The sequence below is a fragment of the Ambystoma mexicanum genome, chromosome 2p (genome assembly GCF_040938575.1).
Source record: "Ambystoma mexicanum isolate Mex_15411 chromosome 2p, UKY_AmexF1_1, whole genome shotgun sequence".
Taxonomy (NCBI): domain Eukaryota; kingdom Metazoa; phylum Chordata; class Amphibia; order Caudata; family Ambystomatidae; genus Ambystoma; species Ambystoma mexicanum.
Genome location: NC_090923.1, coordinates 1,359,997,642 through 1,360,014,089, shown reverse-complemented (window position 1 = coordinate 1,360,014,089; position 16,448 = coordinate 1,359,997,642). Strand labels below are relative to the sequence as shown.

Genomic DNA, 16,448 nt, shown 5'->3' with positions numbered 1-16,448 from the left:
TTGGGCCAGGAGGCAGAAGCTGTTGGTCAAGAGAAAGGTGCCTCCTGGGATCACCCCCCCAACACAGGGTAAGGTGGGGAGGTCTGCGACCGCATAGGGGGGGACCCCACTGCTGTACAAACACCGAGAGGGGGCAGAGTGGAAGGTTTCACCGGAAACTGCCTGTCACAAGGAAAACTAAATGTTAATATGATTTATGATTTTTGTGATAATGTAGTGATTAAGAATTGGGGGTTTGGGGTAAACAATTTGGGTCCTGCTTAATGATGATAATGCAGTGATGATGTTTAGTCATGTTAAAGGATTAAACGTGGCCAGTTATAATTCCAAACAAGTTTGGTGGTGTCTTGTCTCCGGTCTGGTCGGCTACGCCTCCCTGCTGAGCCCACCTCATTTAGTTAAAAAAGAAAAAATTTGACGAAAACTGCCACAATAATGTGCAAACGAGGAAAGTGACCTCAGTAAAAGCCAGCCTAACTGTTTTAAGGCCATGGTACAGCATCATAATGGAAGATGGGGTCCGTTTGCTACAGGGCTAGAGTGGACAGGGTGACTTTTGGAACTAGTTACATAAAGGGAGAGCAAGGATGCCAGCCTCCCCCCCCCCACCCAAATGACAGATTTGTCTAGTACGGGGTCACCACTGGAAACCCTCTCAAGCTCTCTCAAATATTACATGTTGGCCTGGCTACATATGTTAAAATCGCTGCAAAAATGGCCGTTGACACAAAATATTGCTGCAAAAAAGCTGTGCTTTTGCCGCCACAATCATGTAAAGGATGCTGGGGGCACCCCCGCAACCCCTGGACCCATTATACCATTTAAGGGGAGCTGGGGGCACCCCCGCAACCCCTGGACCCATTATACCATTTAAGGGGAGCGGGGGACACCCCCGCAACCCCCTTTCCCCTTAAAGGCGCTATATAAAACAATAAATACAAATACAAATAAATGGTATAATGGGGTACACCTTTACCGGGTCAAACCACTGCATTTTTGCCGCGATTTTTTGTACAGGCAACATTTTTGCCGTGATTTTATTACTGCATACCGTTGGCTCACAGTGAAGGGAAAGATTTTGGGTGGGTGGGATCAGGGATGAGTTCCCCTTCACACCATGAGGATATTTATTTGAGTGGAACAACCCAACATCGGTTATGGGAGCAGGTAGATCGACGGGTGTAGTAAAAATAGGGGAGGGAACATTCTGGAAGCAACAGCTGGGACCACTGGACCTTCTTGTGCTGTACCTGTTTTATCTTTGCTTACTAAGCTTTTGTGACGTGTACGGAAGGGGGCCAACTTTACAAAATGGTTTTGCAGGACACTTTAGTTGCGGTGGTGTGTCAGAATTAGTTTGCGCCATTTCAGGTGGCATAATTTGCACCCTTCTTTTCATCTACCCCCATCCACGTTAATGGTAACTTTAATTGCAAAAATCTGTGTAACAAGCACAGCACAAAAAAATACAAATTGAGCCTCATTACGACCCTGGCGCTAATGGGTTAACGGCGCCGTAAAAGGCTGCGGCGCCGTTAACCCTTTAGCGCCTAATTACGAGGTCCCTTTGCGGGACCCGACCTTAACGGCTGGTCTAGACCAGCCGTTAAAGTAGGGACCCGCAAAGGGACCTTTGCGGTAAGTATGGTACCGCAATTTGCGGTACCGTACTTAGCGCCTTCGCCATTCCCATTATGCCCTATGGGGCAAAAATGGGAATGGGGAAGGGCCATGGGGAAATGGGGAAATACCGCCCGCCAACCTCGGAATGGGGCGGTATTTCCCCATTTCACCATGGCGGACGCGTTACGATACCGGCACCAACCATGGTGCTAATAGCGCCATAGTTTAGCACCGGTATCGTAATGAGGGCCATTGTGTATGACTGTCGTGCATAAAGGAAGTGACCGGTTAGATTTCTCTTCAGGGCCCGAGGGCCAATGCAACAAAAGACACGCAGATCCACTATTCCGGATCTGTATTGACATCATCAGAAGTGACGTCATGGAAAATAACATTACAAGGAGTGTCCGTTTTTGATACTCTAGTCTAGAGCAACATCGATAGTGACATTAATAGACTTTGCATGTACACGCCAAGACACACATAACGTTATATATATATATACACACACACACACTTATAGAAACATGGTATGCAAGCCTGAATAACTCTCATTTGAGTTTTCAAACTGTGTTAATTCTCATTTGGGATTTAAAACTGTAGTGAAAAAAATGCAGAGCAATTTGAGGGAACCCGCTTCAGGCATTATTACACATAGCATGCACCATTGTGCTCTCCTTCCATTTATCACCCATCCTTCGCACCTCTTAAGGGGCAACAGACCTTCTGCATGCACCCCTATGCTGGGCCTTTTTTCCCTTAATCCATTCAACGTTGACGCAAAACACCTGCGGGGAAGCCACTGTGCTTCCCTGATAAGCTGGAAAGGCATTCGACACCTAATACTGCTTCGGAGAAACAATGCAGGACTTGTACCACCCTGGACAGGCTCTGTGCGGATAGCGCGACAAAGCTCATGAAAACGGGAAAGTCCCGCAAAATACGGGAAGGTCGGCCACCCTGTAGCATTTTTTCCTGCTCATTCCACAGGGTTGGGCTGCAGGAGATCTAGTGCTCAGTGCAGTGATGAAAGTACACAGTGACTGAAATGAGTTACTGTAGGAAGCAGGCTGAGAGGGGTTTAGGAGTGGTACAGGTTCGTTGACCTCTGCAAAGCATAACAAAGAAAGTCAGCCTGCAGCGAGCTGAAACACTAGATGTCCACTTAGGAAAATCTATTAAGTTATCTTTGTCAGAAAAGTGCTAACGCAGTTGAATCCAGAGTAGAAAGGCAATGAGTTTATAAGAATGCTGCTGGATACTGCAAGGCCTGAGAGGGTGGACAGCCTGTGCAAATCACAGATGTAATGTGCTTAAAGAAAGAGGTATTTTAATTTATGGTAACACTGCCAACATGGGGACAGCAGCTCGGCCCCCAGAGGCTCGGGGCCCATTACAACTGAAAAAGTGGAAAGGCCCCGACACCCTGCCTAAAGGGAAGGTTCCAAAATGTTGGATCCGCGATTAAAAATGGCAAAAATTAGTTTATCATGTGAGCTGCAGCAAAACCACGGAAAGGTGCTTAACCATGGCAATGAGTTAACATTAATAGTTTGAATTCAGTAAAGAGGCCTAAAATGTGGGGGGCCAAAAAGTAACCAAAAAAGGTTAGGAAAACACGGTGGAGGCAGGTGGCCGAGGGTGGCTTCCTGGCCCATCCAAAGAATGACTCCCTGAAAATGCTTATCACATCCACACAGAGAGAGGTCGAAGTGGGCGGGAGCGGTCTGGAGCGGTGCTCCCATACTTTTTATATTTAAGTTTCACTGTTCCTATACTTTTATTTTAAAAAGAAACCGTTCTGGAATGCTTTGGTTTTAAAATAAAAGTGTAGGAAGAAGTTGAAGCTTGCACTTCAGTGAACTGCACCAAACGTTCCCATAAATAGCAGGTGTGTTTGTTTGGGGGTTTGGATTGTGTGTGGGAGCGGGCGTGGCGGTGGGGTTTGTGGGGAGCGGGGGCAGGCCAGCTGGGCACATAGTTCCACTACTTCTTTTCGTACATTTCAAGCATTGCCTCCACACAGCGTGTGGCCCCCCGAGAAGGCAGCTGCACTATTCCGGCTGGTCCGTCAGCTTGCATGGCTGTAAGGAAATGACGTTACTTTTGCACGGCCCCCCGTTGCGCCCCCTCACAATGTGGAGCATCGTCGACGTTACGCTGCCGCCTTGGCGTAAAGCATTCCTGGCCCCCGACTCTCTGATTTGATCGAGGCGCCAGGCCCTTTATCAAATAAACCCAAATACCTTCTAGAAATGGAGGCGTGTGCTCTGCTTCATTGGGAGGTCGGCTGCACGTAGGCAGCAGGTGGCATTGTGGCTGGGGGATGTTGCTGCGAATGCTGATATAGATTCTGCCAAGGCAGTTTGGCCTGCTTCGGGTCTCTTCACTGATCAAAAGCTGTGCCGCTTTTCTAAAAACGGGCATTGGGGGCACAAGGTGGCTCCATGTCTCCGGGCAGACCATGCTGCAGTTCTGGCACTTGAGGGTGCCTCAATATCCTCCTAGTGGGGGTACGTGGACTCGGTTGCTTTTTCTGTACCCGCCAATAGTTCTCCCCCAGACGCTCTATCGGTTGACCACACGTCACGGGCTTTGGCGGGACTCCTATTTTCCAATGCTCCCTCCCCCGACCCCCCCCCCCCCCCCCCCCAGTTGTTTTGTTCTTTTTTTTTGTTTAAACACCTGTCGCGGATTTGGTGGAAGGGAAAAAGGGCAGAGTTACAGCTGTGACTGCATACAGTGCTGGAAGTGGGGGGTCCCGCCAGCGGGGGGGGGGGGGGGGGGGGTGGGGGAGGGGCGTTGAAGAGTTGACGAATGCAAGAGAATGTTCCAAGCCCCCCCAGACTCCCAATAAATAAACATTTACATTTCAGGAGATCAATTAGTTATTGACGCCTGGAAAATGAGTGTAGAGAGGAATGTTTCCTGCGATGCCGCTAGCAAAGTATAAAAGGTGCGCATCTTTTAAACCTACACAGATTGGTTAAATATCTTCTTCAGCTTGCGCCCCCCCCCCCCCCCTCCGCCCCCCTCCGCCCCCTGACAGAGATATTCATGTATCCTCACAAGGCGTTCTAGTGGGGAAGTCTCTCGACTTTCAATCTGTGGACCTGTGTTCCAATCCCGAAACACCAAAAGCAAGTTCAAAACATTCCAACTCTTGGAGGGCATGAATGGGTTTCTGGATCTGAGATCCCGCGAGACTTATTCTGCCGCTCCGGCCCAATGACCAGCGCTGACTGTATAACTGGCATCTGGCTAAGAAACCATTATAAACGTTATAGTTCAGCACTTAACAAGTAAGCCATCCCTGGGTGGGCTCGTCCCCCCGCCCTTTCAGTGAACCATATTCATTGACTGATTGGGGCGCACAAACTGCTGTACAATCAGAGCAAATGGGGGCCCTGGGGTGCGCGCGGTACGAGTTGATCCCCGGGGAGGGTTTTGGGCGCTGCACCTCGGCCAGCAAACTGGGCCAGCGGTAGAGTGCCTCCCAGGTTATTTATATGGGTGCCGACGAAGGTTCAGGAACAATTGGCGGTTAACGCTGTTCCGTGTTGCCTGGGCCTTTCTCCTTCACTGTGGCTGAGGTGGCTGCCTGGGGGGCACACAGGAGCGGATTCAGTAGGGGGGTGTCCCAGTGAGGGGGTGGGGGGGGGGCGTTGTTCTGTCTAAGGGTTAGTAGGGCATCTGTTTTGTTAAAGAACATTTTAAAAAACATAAAAAGTGTCAGGGAGCAACAGCCCCATTGCGGAGCATCAAAGGTGGGGGTTGGGGGAGTTTACAAAATAAAACAGCGGACAGCTCTCCCAGCCGCCCGTTTCATGCAGAGAGGGGTTGCACAGGTGCATGGCTTGTTTTCTGTCATTGCTCTGGGCTGTTCAGGGAGGGGGGGCAGTTTTCTCAACATTTATCAGTGAGGTGGGCTGCTGGTCACAATGGCCCTGCTGAGGGTGGTTGTCCATGCAGTCAGGGCTGGCCTTAGGGCTGGGCGACCGCCTGGTGTGCCATAGACCCCCAGGGCACCAGCTCAGGGGAGTTTTCAAGGGCTACCCCAAGCTAGCGTGATGGGAGAAGTGTCCTTTTGAAATTAAATGCGCTCGCGGGAGCGGGCGCTTTTAACAATTTATCAACAACAGGGGCTGGCACCCTATTGGGATAATTACCTGCACGCTGTGACGCATGAGCAGGTCGGTTTTCATTAGAATAGAGCATTGATGCTTGCATCAGCGCCCTATTCCAGTGATTAACTCCCTGCTCCGGCTAGAGAGTGGGGAGATAGTGGGGAGATAATCATCTAAATAGGGTACCACAGCACCCTATTGTTAAATGCGCCCGCTCCTGCGAGCACATTGAATTTCAAAAGGACGCCTTCTCCCACCACCAAAAAGAAATATTTGGCGCCTCCAAACCACCCTGCCCCCACCCCCAATTGACCAGGGGAACAGGGGTGCCAAATTGTTCTTTTTCTGCCTGGGGTGCTCCTGCTACTAAGGCTGGCACTGCATGCAGTGGAGTGCAGTATGCTCTCTGGGCCTCTAGGTGGCAGTGCAGGGCCCTGGCACTGTCGAAGGGAGGATTTCAGCTGGGCCACTACGTTTCTGCTTACAGGATGGCACTGAGGTGCCTGGCAGGAGTGTGGGGTGGAAGAGGGCCTAAAGTATTGCTGCCCTGTGGATCTGGGGGGTGGGGCGGTCTAGGCTTGGTTAGCAGAGATGTGGGGCAGTGTGGGTCACAATGGGATGGGGGAGGGTCAATTAAGGAGGTTTCTCTTGGGGGTGCGTTTTGCAGCGCTGGGAATAGCACAAAGGATGATACACAGGTGTAGGGAATTATGCGTCGCTCGGCCACCAGAGGAGCAGCACTGAGGTTACAGTATGGGGACGGGGGCACCCCCACCCCTCACATTGGTTAGAGAGGGTGCGCCTGCTAGAATGGTTTCATGGGGCGTAGGTGGGAGGACTGCCAGTGTGGGAAGGGGGGTGGGGAGATGGGCCAGAGGGGGTAGTGGGAGATGGGTGTTCATAACAGGTGTGGGGCAGAGCAAGGGAGGAATAGATGGATCCCCGGGTTGGCAGAGGTCTGAGTATGGCCTGAGTTTGCCAGTAAGGGTGGGGTGGGGGAGTTAGCGGGAGGCCATCATCCTAGTGAGCAACAGCTTGGGGAGGGACTAAGACGGTTTCCGCGATAGCAGGAGCAGAAGGGGAACAGGACTGCAAAGAGTGGGGAGAGTTTTTGGACAGCCCCCCGCCCCCAGCGGCAGTGCAGCTGTGATGGGGTCCACAGTAAGTGGGGAGAGAGTTGGGACGGCTCTCCCCACCCCCAGCGGCAGTGCAGCGGCGATGAGGTGTGCGCTCCAATCTACGACGGTTTGGACGAGGAGCTGAGCAAAGATTTGAACTGAAGGTGCATTGATATTTGGAGAGGGGGACGTTAAGGTTGGTGGCGGGAAGGCGATGTTGGGCAGAGACCAATGGCACAAGTGGTAAATTCTGGGTCTTGGAATGCAGGTGACCTGAGTTCTAATTTCATATTTGAGGTGTACTTGGTGGTTAAAGGATGTGAATAACAAAATATGATAAAAGAATAAAGGTGAATAAATAATGAATATAAAGGAAGAGTGCACATGCCGGGTGGGAACAGGAGTGACGGGTAACAATGATAAAAAGAAAGGGCATTGGAGACTTAAGGGCCGGGAAGGTCGATGTAAGGGATGATGATGATGAGGAGGAACAGAGTGACATCTGGGGATGAGCCGGGACGAGGGAGGAGGATAGTTGGGTTCTATTTTAAAGTAAACAGAGGGATTTGGTGCTAAGGTAAGGAGTGATTTGGTAAGTGACAGAAGTGTACAGTAGTTAAGGTGAAATGTGCGGTGGCCTGCTCTAGTGTTTGGGGGTATGAGGTATTGGGCCCGGCATAGAGCAATGAGCGAAAAGGGGGTGCTGTGGTTGTATGGTCTCTCTGGGCCATGTGGTTTAGGAGCTCTTCGATACTGCAGGCCCTTCCCGTGCCTTTTACGGCCTAGTTAAGGGTCGCCCCACCCAGGACAGGGCTCGGGGCATAACAGAAGGCAGCCAGCAATCTTCGGGCGAGGGGTTGCAACACGTGGGGTAGCGGTAACGAGTGGTAGGGGCACCTGCAAAGAAAGATTAGTTGGGAATATGCACAGATCGGGTCAAGAAGCTGTTGGGTTTGGGTGAACGGCAACAAAGTAATAGGTTTGTCGTATCTATGTGAGTTTTGTTTAGCTTAAGTGGAATTTTGGGTGGATGACAGTTAAGTTTGGTGAATATAGGTCAACAAAGAAGTTTAGATTAATGGGAAACTCGGATGTGCACGGATGCAGAGAATGTTAATTTAACGGAAGAGGTTGGATAGGGAGAAGGAATGGTGAATGGGAGGGGACGGCCATTGTAGAGGTATGGAATTATACATTTCTTGACGTGAAGATGGAGAGGATGGCTTCAAAAAAAGAAGAGTAAAAGTGAAAGGAAAGGAAGGTTTCAAGGATCTTTAAGGAAAAAAATGGTTGGGTGCAAAGGGGCTAAATGAGAGGATATGTGCTCCGGTGAAGGAGCGGAAACGGAGCAGCACACCGGGGGATGAGGTGGGCCGTGGTGCTATGTGAAGTAGCAAGGTGGGTGGATTGAGCTACATGGACAGAGGGTGCACGGATGGCCCTTGGTGCAGTGTGGGAACAATGATTGCTGAGGAGGTTTTGGGCGCTGCACCTCGGCCAGCGAGCCGGGCCGGGGGTAGAGTGCCTCCCAGGTTATTTATATGGGTGCTGGCAAAGGTTCAGGAACATTTGGCAGTTAACGCCTTTCTGTGTTGCTGCCCTCCCACCGTGTTAACTTTGGTTTATGGTACCGTTTTTTCTTTCAAGGGGTGCGTGGTAGACGAGGTGAGTAATAAGGAGAGACAGTGGTTTTTGGTGGCAGGTCAGGGCGGCAGAGGCAAGAAAGATTTGAACTGTGGTGTTTCTTTGTTGATGATGTGGCAGGTCAGCCTGGCTTTCATTGAAGAAGAGAGTTGTGGTGAGTTTAGGGTCTGGGGAGATTGGGGATAGTGGAGCCGTAGCCGGGGGCGCGGTTGGTTAAATGATGGTTGGTTGAAGGCTAAAGATTATTATCGAGGTAAGGAGGGCAGTTAGTGCTGTTTGGATGGATGGCCTAGCCTGGGGTTACAAGACAGGGGAAGAGGTAGGGAAGAAAGACGGGCGGTGGCTCGGGGAGAGGACATGGATAAAGTTTGGAAAGATGTGGGTGAGTTGAAGGGGGGAGGAATATTTGAAGGGACGGTAGTGTGCAAATCTGCCCCCAGGGTGTCCAAAACCTACTGCCCCATCCATTGGGGGGCCTGTCCCACGTTTGTGGTGGCCCTCTCCCACCAACTCCAAATGGAGGGGGGCACCTCATGCAACCCTGAAAACCCCCCTCCCCTGCTCCTTTTTACTTGTAACTGTGTAGGCACGGTAGCTACTGTCAAATTGAAGTCCTACTTTTATGTCTGTGGCATGTCCTGCTTTTTTCTTTTAAATCTGGCGATAGGGAGATCTGCATACCCCATGAAAGCTTTATGTGGTTCCGCTTGGCATAAAGCTGACTGGGCAGATTTTTAGTAAGTCCCATTGGAGGTGTAGGGACTTTTAGTGCAGTTGCTTTTCCAGAAGGGTGGGGCCGGGCCCCAGAGCACCTGCGCCCGAGCCTACTCTGCGCCCGAGCCTACTCTGCGCCCGAGTCTGGCTACCCCAATCGGGCGGGTTGCAAGGGGTTTGACGAGCAGAGCTGTTCTGGGCATTGCAGCTGCTTGGCTGCCTTCCTTGCACTTGGCACGGCTACACCTCTGAGCGGTGGAATATAGGCCCTGCGCTGGCGCTTAGGCTCTGCACCACGCGGTAGCGGTAATGTACGGCGTGCATCCTGTCAAGCCCCCCAGTGCTGTAGGAGGAGCCCAGGGCCAGGCTTGTGAGCGGTGGCGGAGCAAGAGGAGGCCGGTGAGACGGGTGACAGTTCCGGTCACCCCCTTTATCCCGTAACTCCTTTTAGATCCCGACGTGCTGACTGTAAGCTGTGAATTAGTGAAATGGCTTTGATGGCATTGACTGTTCCCCATAAAAATCTCCCCCCTCCTCCCCCACTCACACAGCCTCCCACTGCGGCATCAAAACCTGCCCCTGCGTGTGAGGGGGCGAGTTAAGTGCTCCTTGAATATATACGCCTGCTAAACCTGTAGGTCACAGGTTCCAATTCGAGCACTCTGGCTCAGCCTTTCATTCCTCGGGTAGTTGATAGAGTGCCTTTATGATAATAGTACTACATGGGGCGTAATGCACTAAAAAGCGGCTGAGGTGCGTGTGTGCGTGCGTGCGTGTGTGCGTGCGTGCAGGGAGCAGGAGGGCTTGGGGAGATGGGTATACAAATATGGTTTCTGTTCACATAGGAATAACGAACTAACTCAAACACATTTTTCACATTGCCACGGGTACTTTAAAAACATGCTATAAAATGATAAAGGTTACTTATTCAATTATAGCATGTTTTGAAGTACTAGTGCTGCCGGGGGCTTAGCTCAGGGTGGCGGTCACACCCGCCTAGGGAACAATGCAGCATGGGTTCGAGAGCTTAGAAGTTGCGGAAATCCGGTATGAAGCGCTATATAAATCGCCAATGGGGGCGAGGGGGACATACAATGGTAGAAATAGAAGCGCTATTTGTATATAGTGCAACATTTCTGCTGAAGCGCCTCTAGGCGCATGAAGGGTGGTGCGGGATAACTTGCTCCCTGGTAATGAGAGCTTACTGGCCATATGTGGTGGGTGTTGCGGGCAGTTGAAGAATTCGGGGAATGGGTCCCCGAACTCGTGCTGCCCCAGGGCAGGATCATGCCTCCCAGTCTCAATGTTTTCCAATCCCGAAGCCCTGCTTGGCGCACCGTGTGACGTGCGGCATATTCTGCCCCTTCTTCTACACCAGGCGCGAGGTTAATACATTGGTGTCACGCCAAGTGGTGTCACTCGAACTTATAGCAGATGTTTGTTTGCCCATGAGTGTCTTTGTGTCGTTTGTACCTGTTCTTTAGATTAATATGAAACCCTTTGCAGGCAATAACACAGAAGGCACGCCCGGATAGGCGATAACATGCTTGCACGCAGATATATAGTTTGGCACCTTGGATGGCAACGTAAATTTTGCCAACTACCTCTGTGCAAGGGCGGTGCACGAAGGGAGGGGACGCTTTTCAACGTGATGCTGTACTGTTTTGTGGGGGAGGAATACGTGGCACCTGCCTGGTGTACCCCATGTCGGGATATCACAGCAAGTTTCCTGCGGAATCGCACCTGGTTTACAAATGCAAAAACACATCCCTAAATCACGCACCCCGGGGCTTCATTGGGCGGTGGTGGGGGGGGGGGGGGTAGACACAGGTGCGAATTCACACTATTAAGTAGCCAGACCGTTACCGATAAGCTTTCGTGTATTGCAGCAGTTTTGTGCGTGTGCAGCAGTCACCCGCTGCAGACCTATCCAGCCGCAGACGTGTGCTCGCCGCCTCAGCGCTATGTGGCCGAGTGTATTATATGAACACCATGCGCGGGTGGATGCATCCAGCACTGAGGTGTAAGCAAGTGTGTGGAGTGGATTGCAAGGAGCCACACCCACTTGCAGCACGACTCTGGAATTGTGCTATAGCATAATGGAGCGCCAAAAGAGACCCCGGAAATGGCAGCAACGCTATAAAACTCAGTTGCATAGCGAGGTCCTAATGCACCCTGGAAAGTGTTATGACTGGGACCCCTCGCATGGACATTTTATTTGCATTTCCACCGGGTGCAGAACTGCAATGCCCCTCACACAGGGCGGGGGGCGCTGTCTTTCAAAGCGGTGCACGCCGCTGAAAATGTACTTTGCGAATATATTGTGGGAGTGCCCACCGTCAGTCTTCTGCATTCGGTAGTTGTGTTTCAATCAATTCCACCACGGCCCACTTCACAGCGCGCAGTGCCCGCTGCAGCACGCGCCTATGCACCAAACAGCTTTATTCCCAGCTGTACCCGTCTGCCTGTCGGTGCATGCCACCTGTTCATGGGCGTAATTTTAGGGGGTAGGGGGGGGGGGCGGGGTAGGGGTGTTTGCCCCCCCCCCAACTTTCATAGCACACCATTTTGTCCCCATTCATTTGGCTGGGACACCTTTTCTTCAGATGTCATGCCCCCCCTCAACATCTTCAGCAAAGTTACTCTGCTGCACCTGTTGACACACAGATGACGGAGCTCGCCCTCCAACGTGAACTTTGTTAGAAACTGAAGCAAGAGCGATGGTGTGGGTTTATTACAGGTGTGTGTTACTGCTAAGCATACACGAGACTGTGTGTATTCTTTTGAGTCGCTGTCGCCCCTCTTCACACATGCCTGCGGTCAGGGCAAGCGCAACTCTTTGTTTGCATGCCGTGAGGGCTGGGGCGGGGGTGGAGTGCCAGCACAGCTCCTCGATGTTTGCCATGGCATGGGCGACTTCTGTCTCTGCAGCGACTCAGGTCTCTTTCCCGGCTGCTGCATTCTGTATTCCCCGTCCAGCGCCAAGCACAAGCATAGCGCTTCAACCCAACCAAACATGCATTCAACACAGGATAAACAAGCAGCGGACGACGAGATAACGTTTTCAAAGTTTTATTATGTATAAAACAAAATAAAATTGTCACATTTATAAGCAGCACAAAGTAAAAACCACTTTGATAAAAAATAAACGGCCATTTTTGATCATATGCCATGACAACAGTACAACGATATATAAAGTGCCATTTTGCGATTGCAAAGACAGCTTGATGTAAACAAGAAAAATGTCTCGCGGTTCACACAGCATTCTGGTGCTGCTGTGTTTTCGGACACGACACGTGTCTAGATGAGCCAACGGAATTCTTGTCAGATAAATGTCTTTGTAGGCTCTTGCACTGCAAGTCTCTTGCACACAGTATGCACTGCACAGCACCATGAACTGTTTATAGTCTTTAAGGTTAGACACACATGCCTGCTTCAGGGGCAGGGCATTTTTCTGTCAGTGTGTGTGTTGCCATTGCGTCCAACAACACTGCCTTCTTCTCTCTCTCTCCAAGGCTGACTTCTCCTTTCTCCAAAGTCTCCAGTAGCGTCAGCCTTGAGGGCCTGGCCACCCGGCAGGAGGCACTGGGGGCCCCCCCCCTCGGGGTCCCCCACACGGACATGCCTCGCTGGTTCCACGTCAAAACACGACTGTTTTTTATGGTTTGGTCTCCACACATGCTTGCACTTTTTGTTGTTGTTGTTTCCCCGTCAGCGTTGGGCGCGCTCTAGCTGATGACGCACCTCTCCTTGTCCTTGGCCTGCCCGCCGCCGATGGCCTTCTCGCGGATGTACATCAGGTCGCTGTGCACGCTGGGCCGGCGCGCGAAGGGCGCCACGATGCCGTAGGCCACGCCGCCGTCCTTCACCTTCTTGCTCTTGAGGGACTTCTTGTGCAGGATGTCGCAGTACTGCACGGAGACCTTGCGGTGCAGGTCGGGGCTCATCTCGCTGGGCAGCTTGGCCATGGTGAAGAGGGCCTGGAACATCTCGTCGAGGCGCGTGTTGCGCTTGGCCGAGATCTCGAAGTAGGCGCAGCTCTGGTCGCCGCCCACCAGCTGCTCGATCTCGTGCCGCTGCACCTCGCGGTAGAAGTCGCGGTCGCCCTTGTTGCCGCAGATGACGAGCGGCACGTCCACGTTCTCCTTGGTCTTGTTCTTCAGGCAGGACTTGGTCTCGAGGATCTGCTGCTTCAGGCGCTGCACCTCCTCGAAGGAGTCGCGGTTGTCCAGGCTGAACACCAAGATGAAGACATCGCCTGGAGAAAGGGGAAAATAAGGGAGGGCACAGGTTAATATCGGGTCCCGTGTCAAAAAGCACACAATAAACACAACAGAGCAAATGGCCAAATGTGTATCCCTCGTCTCACTTGGGCGTTTTTGAAAACCAAGAGTTGGCTACAAATCCCAGGGCAGGTGTTTTTTTTTTTCTGAACAGCCCTGCACCTAGTTACACAGTGCCCTGCTTATAGTCTCTCTACAATATTTCATAAGGGGCAAAACGCCCCTCCTGCGCAGATGAAAGCAAAGTGGCATGGCATTTTAGGAACACGATTCTGGTCTAAGTACACAAAATGCGATTTAAAGGAAAACTGCATAGAGCCAATGCTAGAAACCCTTGTAAAGTGCACTACTAGAGACCTTGCACAGGACCGACCCTTCATTATATTAGCTTGCAACGGATATACTACATTCTGATGGTGGCAGAGCAGCCTGTAAATGTAATTGTATGCATCGTTCAAAAATCCAATTAAACTGAGAGGAATTGTGCACGCATATGCTCTCTGAGCAGAATATATTCTAACGGGGGAGGGAGCTGCACAACTTTATTTATTTTTATGCATTTGCTGGAATTGGCGATGCACCGCGTGGAGGCATTAAAGTTCAGCACAGTGCAAAAGGCCCGCTTGGAACTGGCAACAACGTAACATCAGCGCAAATCTGCACTTTCTTTTGCACACCAGCAAAGTAAAACCAGTGCAGGCAGGCGGCACCTTCATTTTTTTGGTTTTGCATTTGTTGAAATGTGCATGAAAAAATTGGAGCTTGCAAAAACCATTCACACGCTTACTAAGGTTTAAACTTGACGTACTATGTCTACCGTTAGCGTGCAATTAATCGAAATATGACCCCATAACTAAGCATGACAAAACCCGGACAGAGCTGGAAATGACATTTACCTGTGAGGATTGAGAGCCTTCGCATGGCCGGGAAGGGGTGGTTGCCGGAGGTGTCCAGGATGTCCAATTGGTACACCTCGCCACGGATGCTGTAGAATTTGCGGTGGAAGTCCTCAATGGTGGGAGTGTACTGCTCCTCGAACCGGCCGCTCAGGAAGCGTGATACGATGGCCGTCTTGCCCACCTTGGACGAGCCCAGGATGACCATTCGGTAGCAGTTCTTGGCGGGGATGTTGAGTTCAGACTCCCCGGGGCACATCTTCTTAATCATGGTCCTTATGAAAGCAATGTGTGCCTGCTTAAAGCGCCTAACGGCAAGTCTTCTGAGCACTGCGAGCCGCCTAACGGCAAGTCTACTGAGCACTGCGAGCCAAGAAGGGGCAAAGCCTTCCAGAAAAGGAGAACAGAAGTCCAAAACTCCTTGAATAAGGAATAGTCAGATGCACACGGAGGTAGAGGAGCCGAGGCAAGTGTTCCAGCAGGTGCAAATTGGAGGAGAACTCGTAAGTTTGTCAAGCCCAGGGCTGTTCTGTTCTTCCATGGGTAACTGACTGGAGTTATATAGAAAGTTAAGGCCACGCCTGCTGCTCATCATTCCTCAGTGTGCACGCCTACAGGCGGGCCTGCGACAAGACAAGCCCGCCCACCGGGGCGTCATGCTAGGGCACGCCTGCTACACGACGTCACATACAGACTACCGCCCACTTGATGGGAGGCACCGGAGGAAAGGGACAGATAACAACAATGCACCCTCGTGCATTCAATATTTCAGTCTGCTAATGCGATGTTACGCCTCTCTCGCAGTGCAAAGGAACGGATCACTTTTCAACAAGTGCATTTCCAGAAATGCATATAACTTAACCACATATCCTCGAGAAAACATTGGTGCTTTTTTTTTTTAGAAAATAGAATTCATGTATTCAGATCGGCTGCACTTTTCTCCTTGTCCTTTTTTTGTTTTGCCACCTGTCACTCAAAGCGTCTTTATCTGCGAATCATGACACGGTGTTTATTTTGCTACGAAGGGCCCGCCTACCTACACGTCACTAGAGCGGTTGCAGGGGTTTAGGCGACCTGCTGAAGCGAGGCTCAGTACCCGGGAGCCGGCGGCCATGTTAGACCGCTGGCTCCCGGGTACTGAGCAGTCCGGCGGAGGCGCCGCTCTTTCTTTCACCTTATGCGCCCGTTTTTTTCTGGTTCATCTGCAACCTGTTCGAAGCGACGGAGTTTTTCTTTATTGATATCCTTCTTTATCATGCAACATTTTTTTAAATGGGAAGAATGCACATTTCAACCAAGCATGTTTTCATTTGTTTAATGTATTTTTAAAAACCCCATTTCACATAGTATTGTATACGTCCACAATGAATATATGTAGGTCGACCTTTTGTAACTGCAAAACCAAACGTGCACAATTCTGCACTGAATGTTGCGAGTGTTGCATTTGCCATATACTTATGATGGTTCCGTATGTGCTGCAGAAAAGGAAGTTTATGCCTATCCTTTGATGCAACACAAATCACTGTACTTACTGCAAGGGGTACACGCACAGCGATGTGCACATCCAATGTACGCCTTCTTTGGGAATGTGATTGCATGTGTTACATGAATGCATTTCAAGAAACAACTCACTTCCAAAGTTCCCACCTAGAGAACTGTAAAACGGACGAGCACGGACAAGTCTCAACTTCCCAGTGAAAGGCAGTGATTTGACTTTATTCTTAACTGGAGCAAAGGAAAATTGCCAACATAAAATAACCAAATGAAAAGATAATACATATGTTTAGCCGATTGGCTATTCCGGACGTGCGTCCCTGCCACTCAAAAGATACACGGGACCTTTAATCCAGACTGAAATTGAGTTTTGCTTTCATTTTTTTCCTTTGTAGTTGCTGGACTTCCCACTTGGTTGAGGTGAGAGCTATTCTACGGAAAAGTCGCGTTCTTCTCAGGAATCATGCATAACCAAAAACGCACCTGAAATCATAAATACCCATTGCAGCTTCCCAAACGCAGTTCATTTTTCATGAAGCTTTTTATATT

General features: G+C 50.6%; 1 protein-coding gene across 2 annotated transcripts; it reads right to left on the bottom strand.

Moving 5' to 3' along the window:
• Positions 1-12,282: 12,282 nt before the first annotated feature.
• Positions 12,283-14,938, bottom strand: RASD1 (ras related dexamethasone induced 1). Of its 2 annotated transcripts, none has more exons than XM_069645728.1 (2): positions 14,406-14,938; positions 12,283-13,484 (listed from the first exon to the last, which is right to left on the bottom strand). In XM_069645728.1, exons 1-2 carry the CDS (start codon positions 14,674-14,676, stop codon positions 12,955-12,957), a joined length of 801 nt encoding a protein of 266 aa, XP_069501829.1. In that variant the 5' UTR covers positions 14,677-14,938; the 3' UTR covers positions 12,283-12,954. The 2 variants fall into 2 exon arrangements, with proteins under 2 accessions (XP_069501829.1, XP_069501830.1); XM_069645729.1 differs by having other exon boundaries at positions 12,788-13,410; positions 14,406-14,814.
• Positions 14,939-16,448: the final 1,510 nt, after the last annotated feature.

Bases quoted from the DNA above. Each gene is read 5' to 3' on its own strand.
- RASD1 (XM_069645728.1), bottom strand. From the start codon at position 14,676: ATGATTAAGAAGATGTGCCCCGGGGAGTCTGAACTCAACATCCCCGCC. The intron at 13,485-14,405 runs GTAAATGTCATT...CCCTTTCTCCAG, and splicing joins AAGGCTCTCAATCCTCACAG to GCGATGTCTTCATCTTGGTG.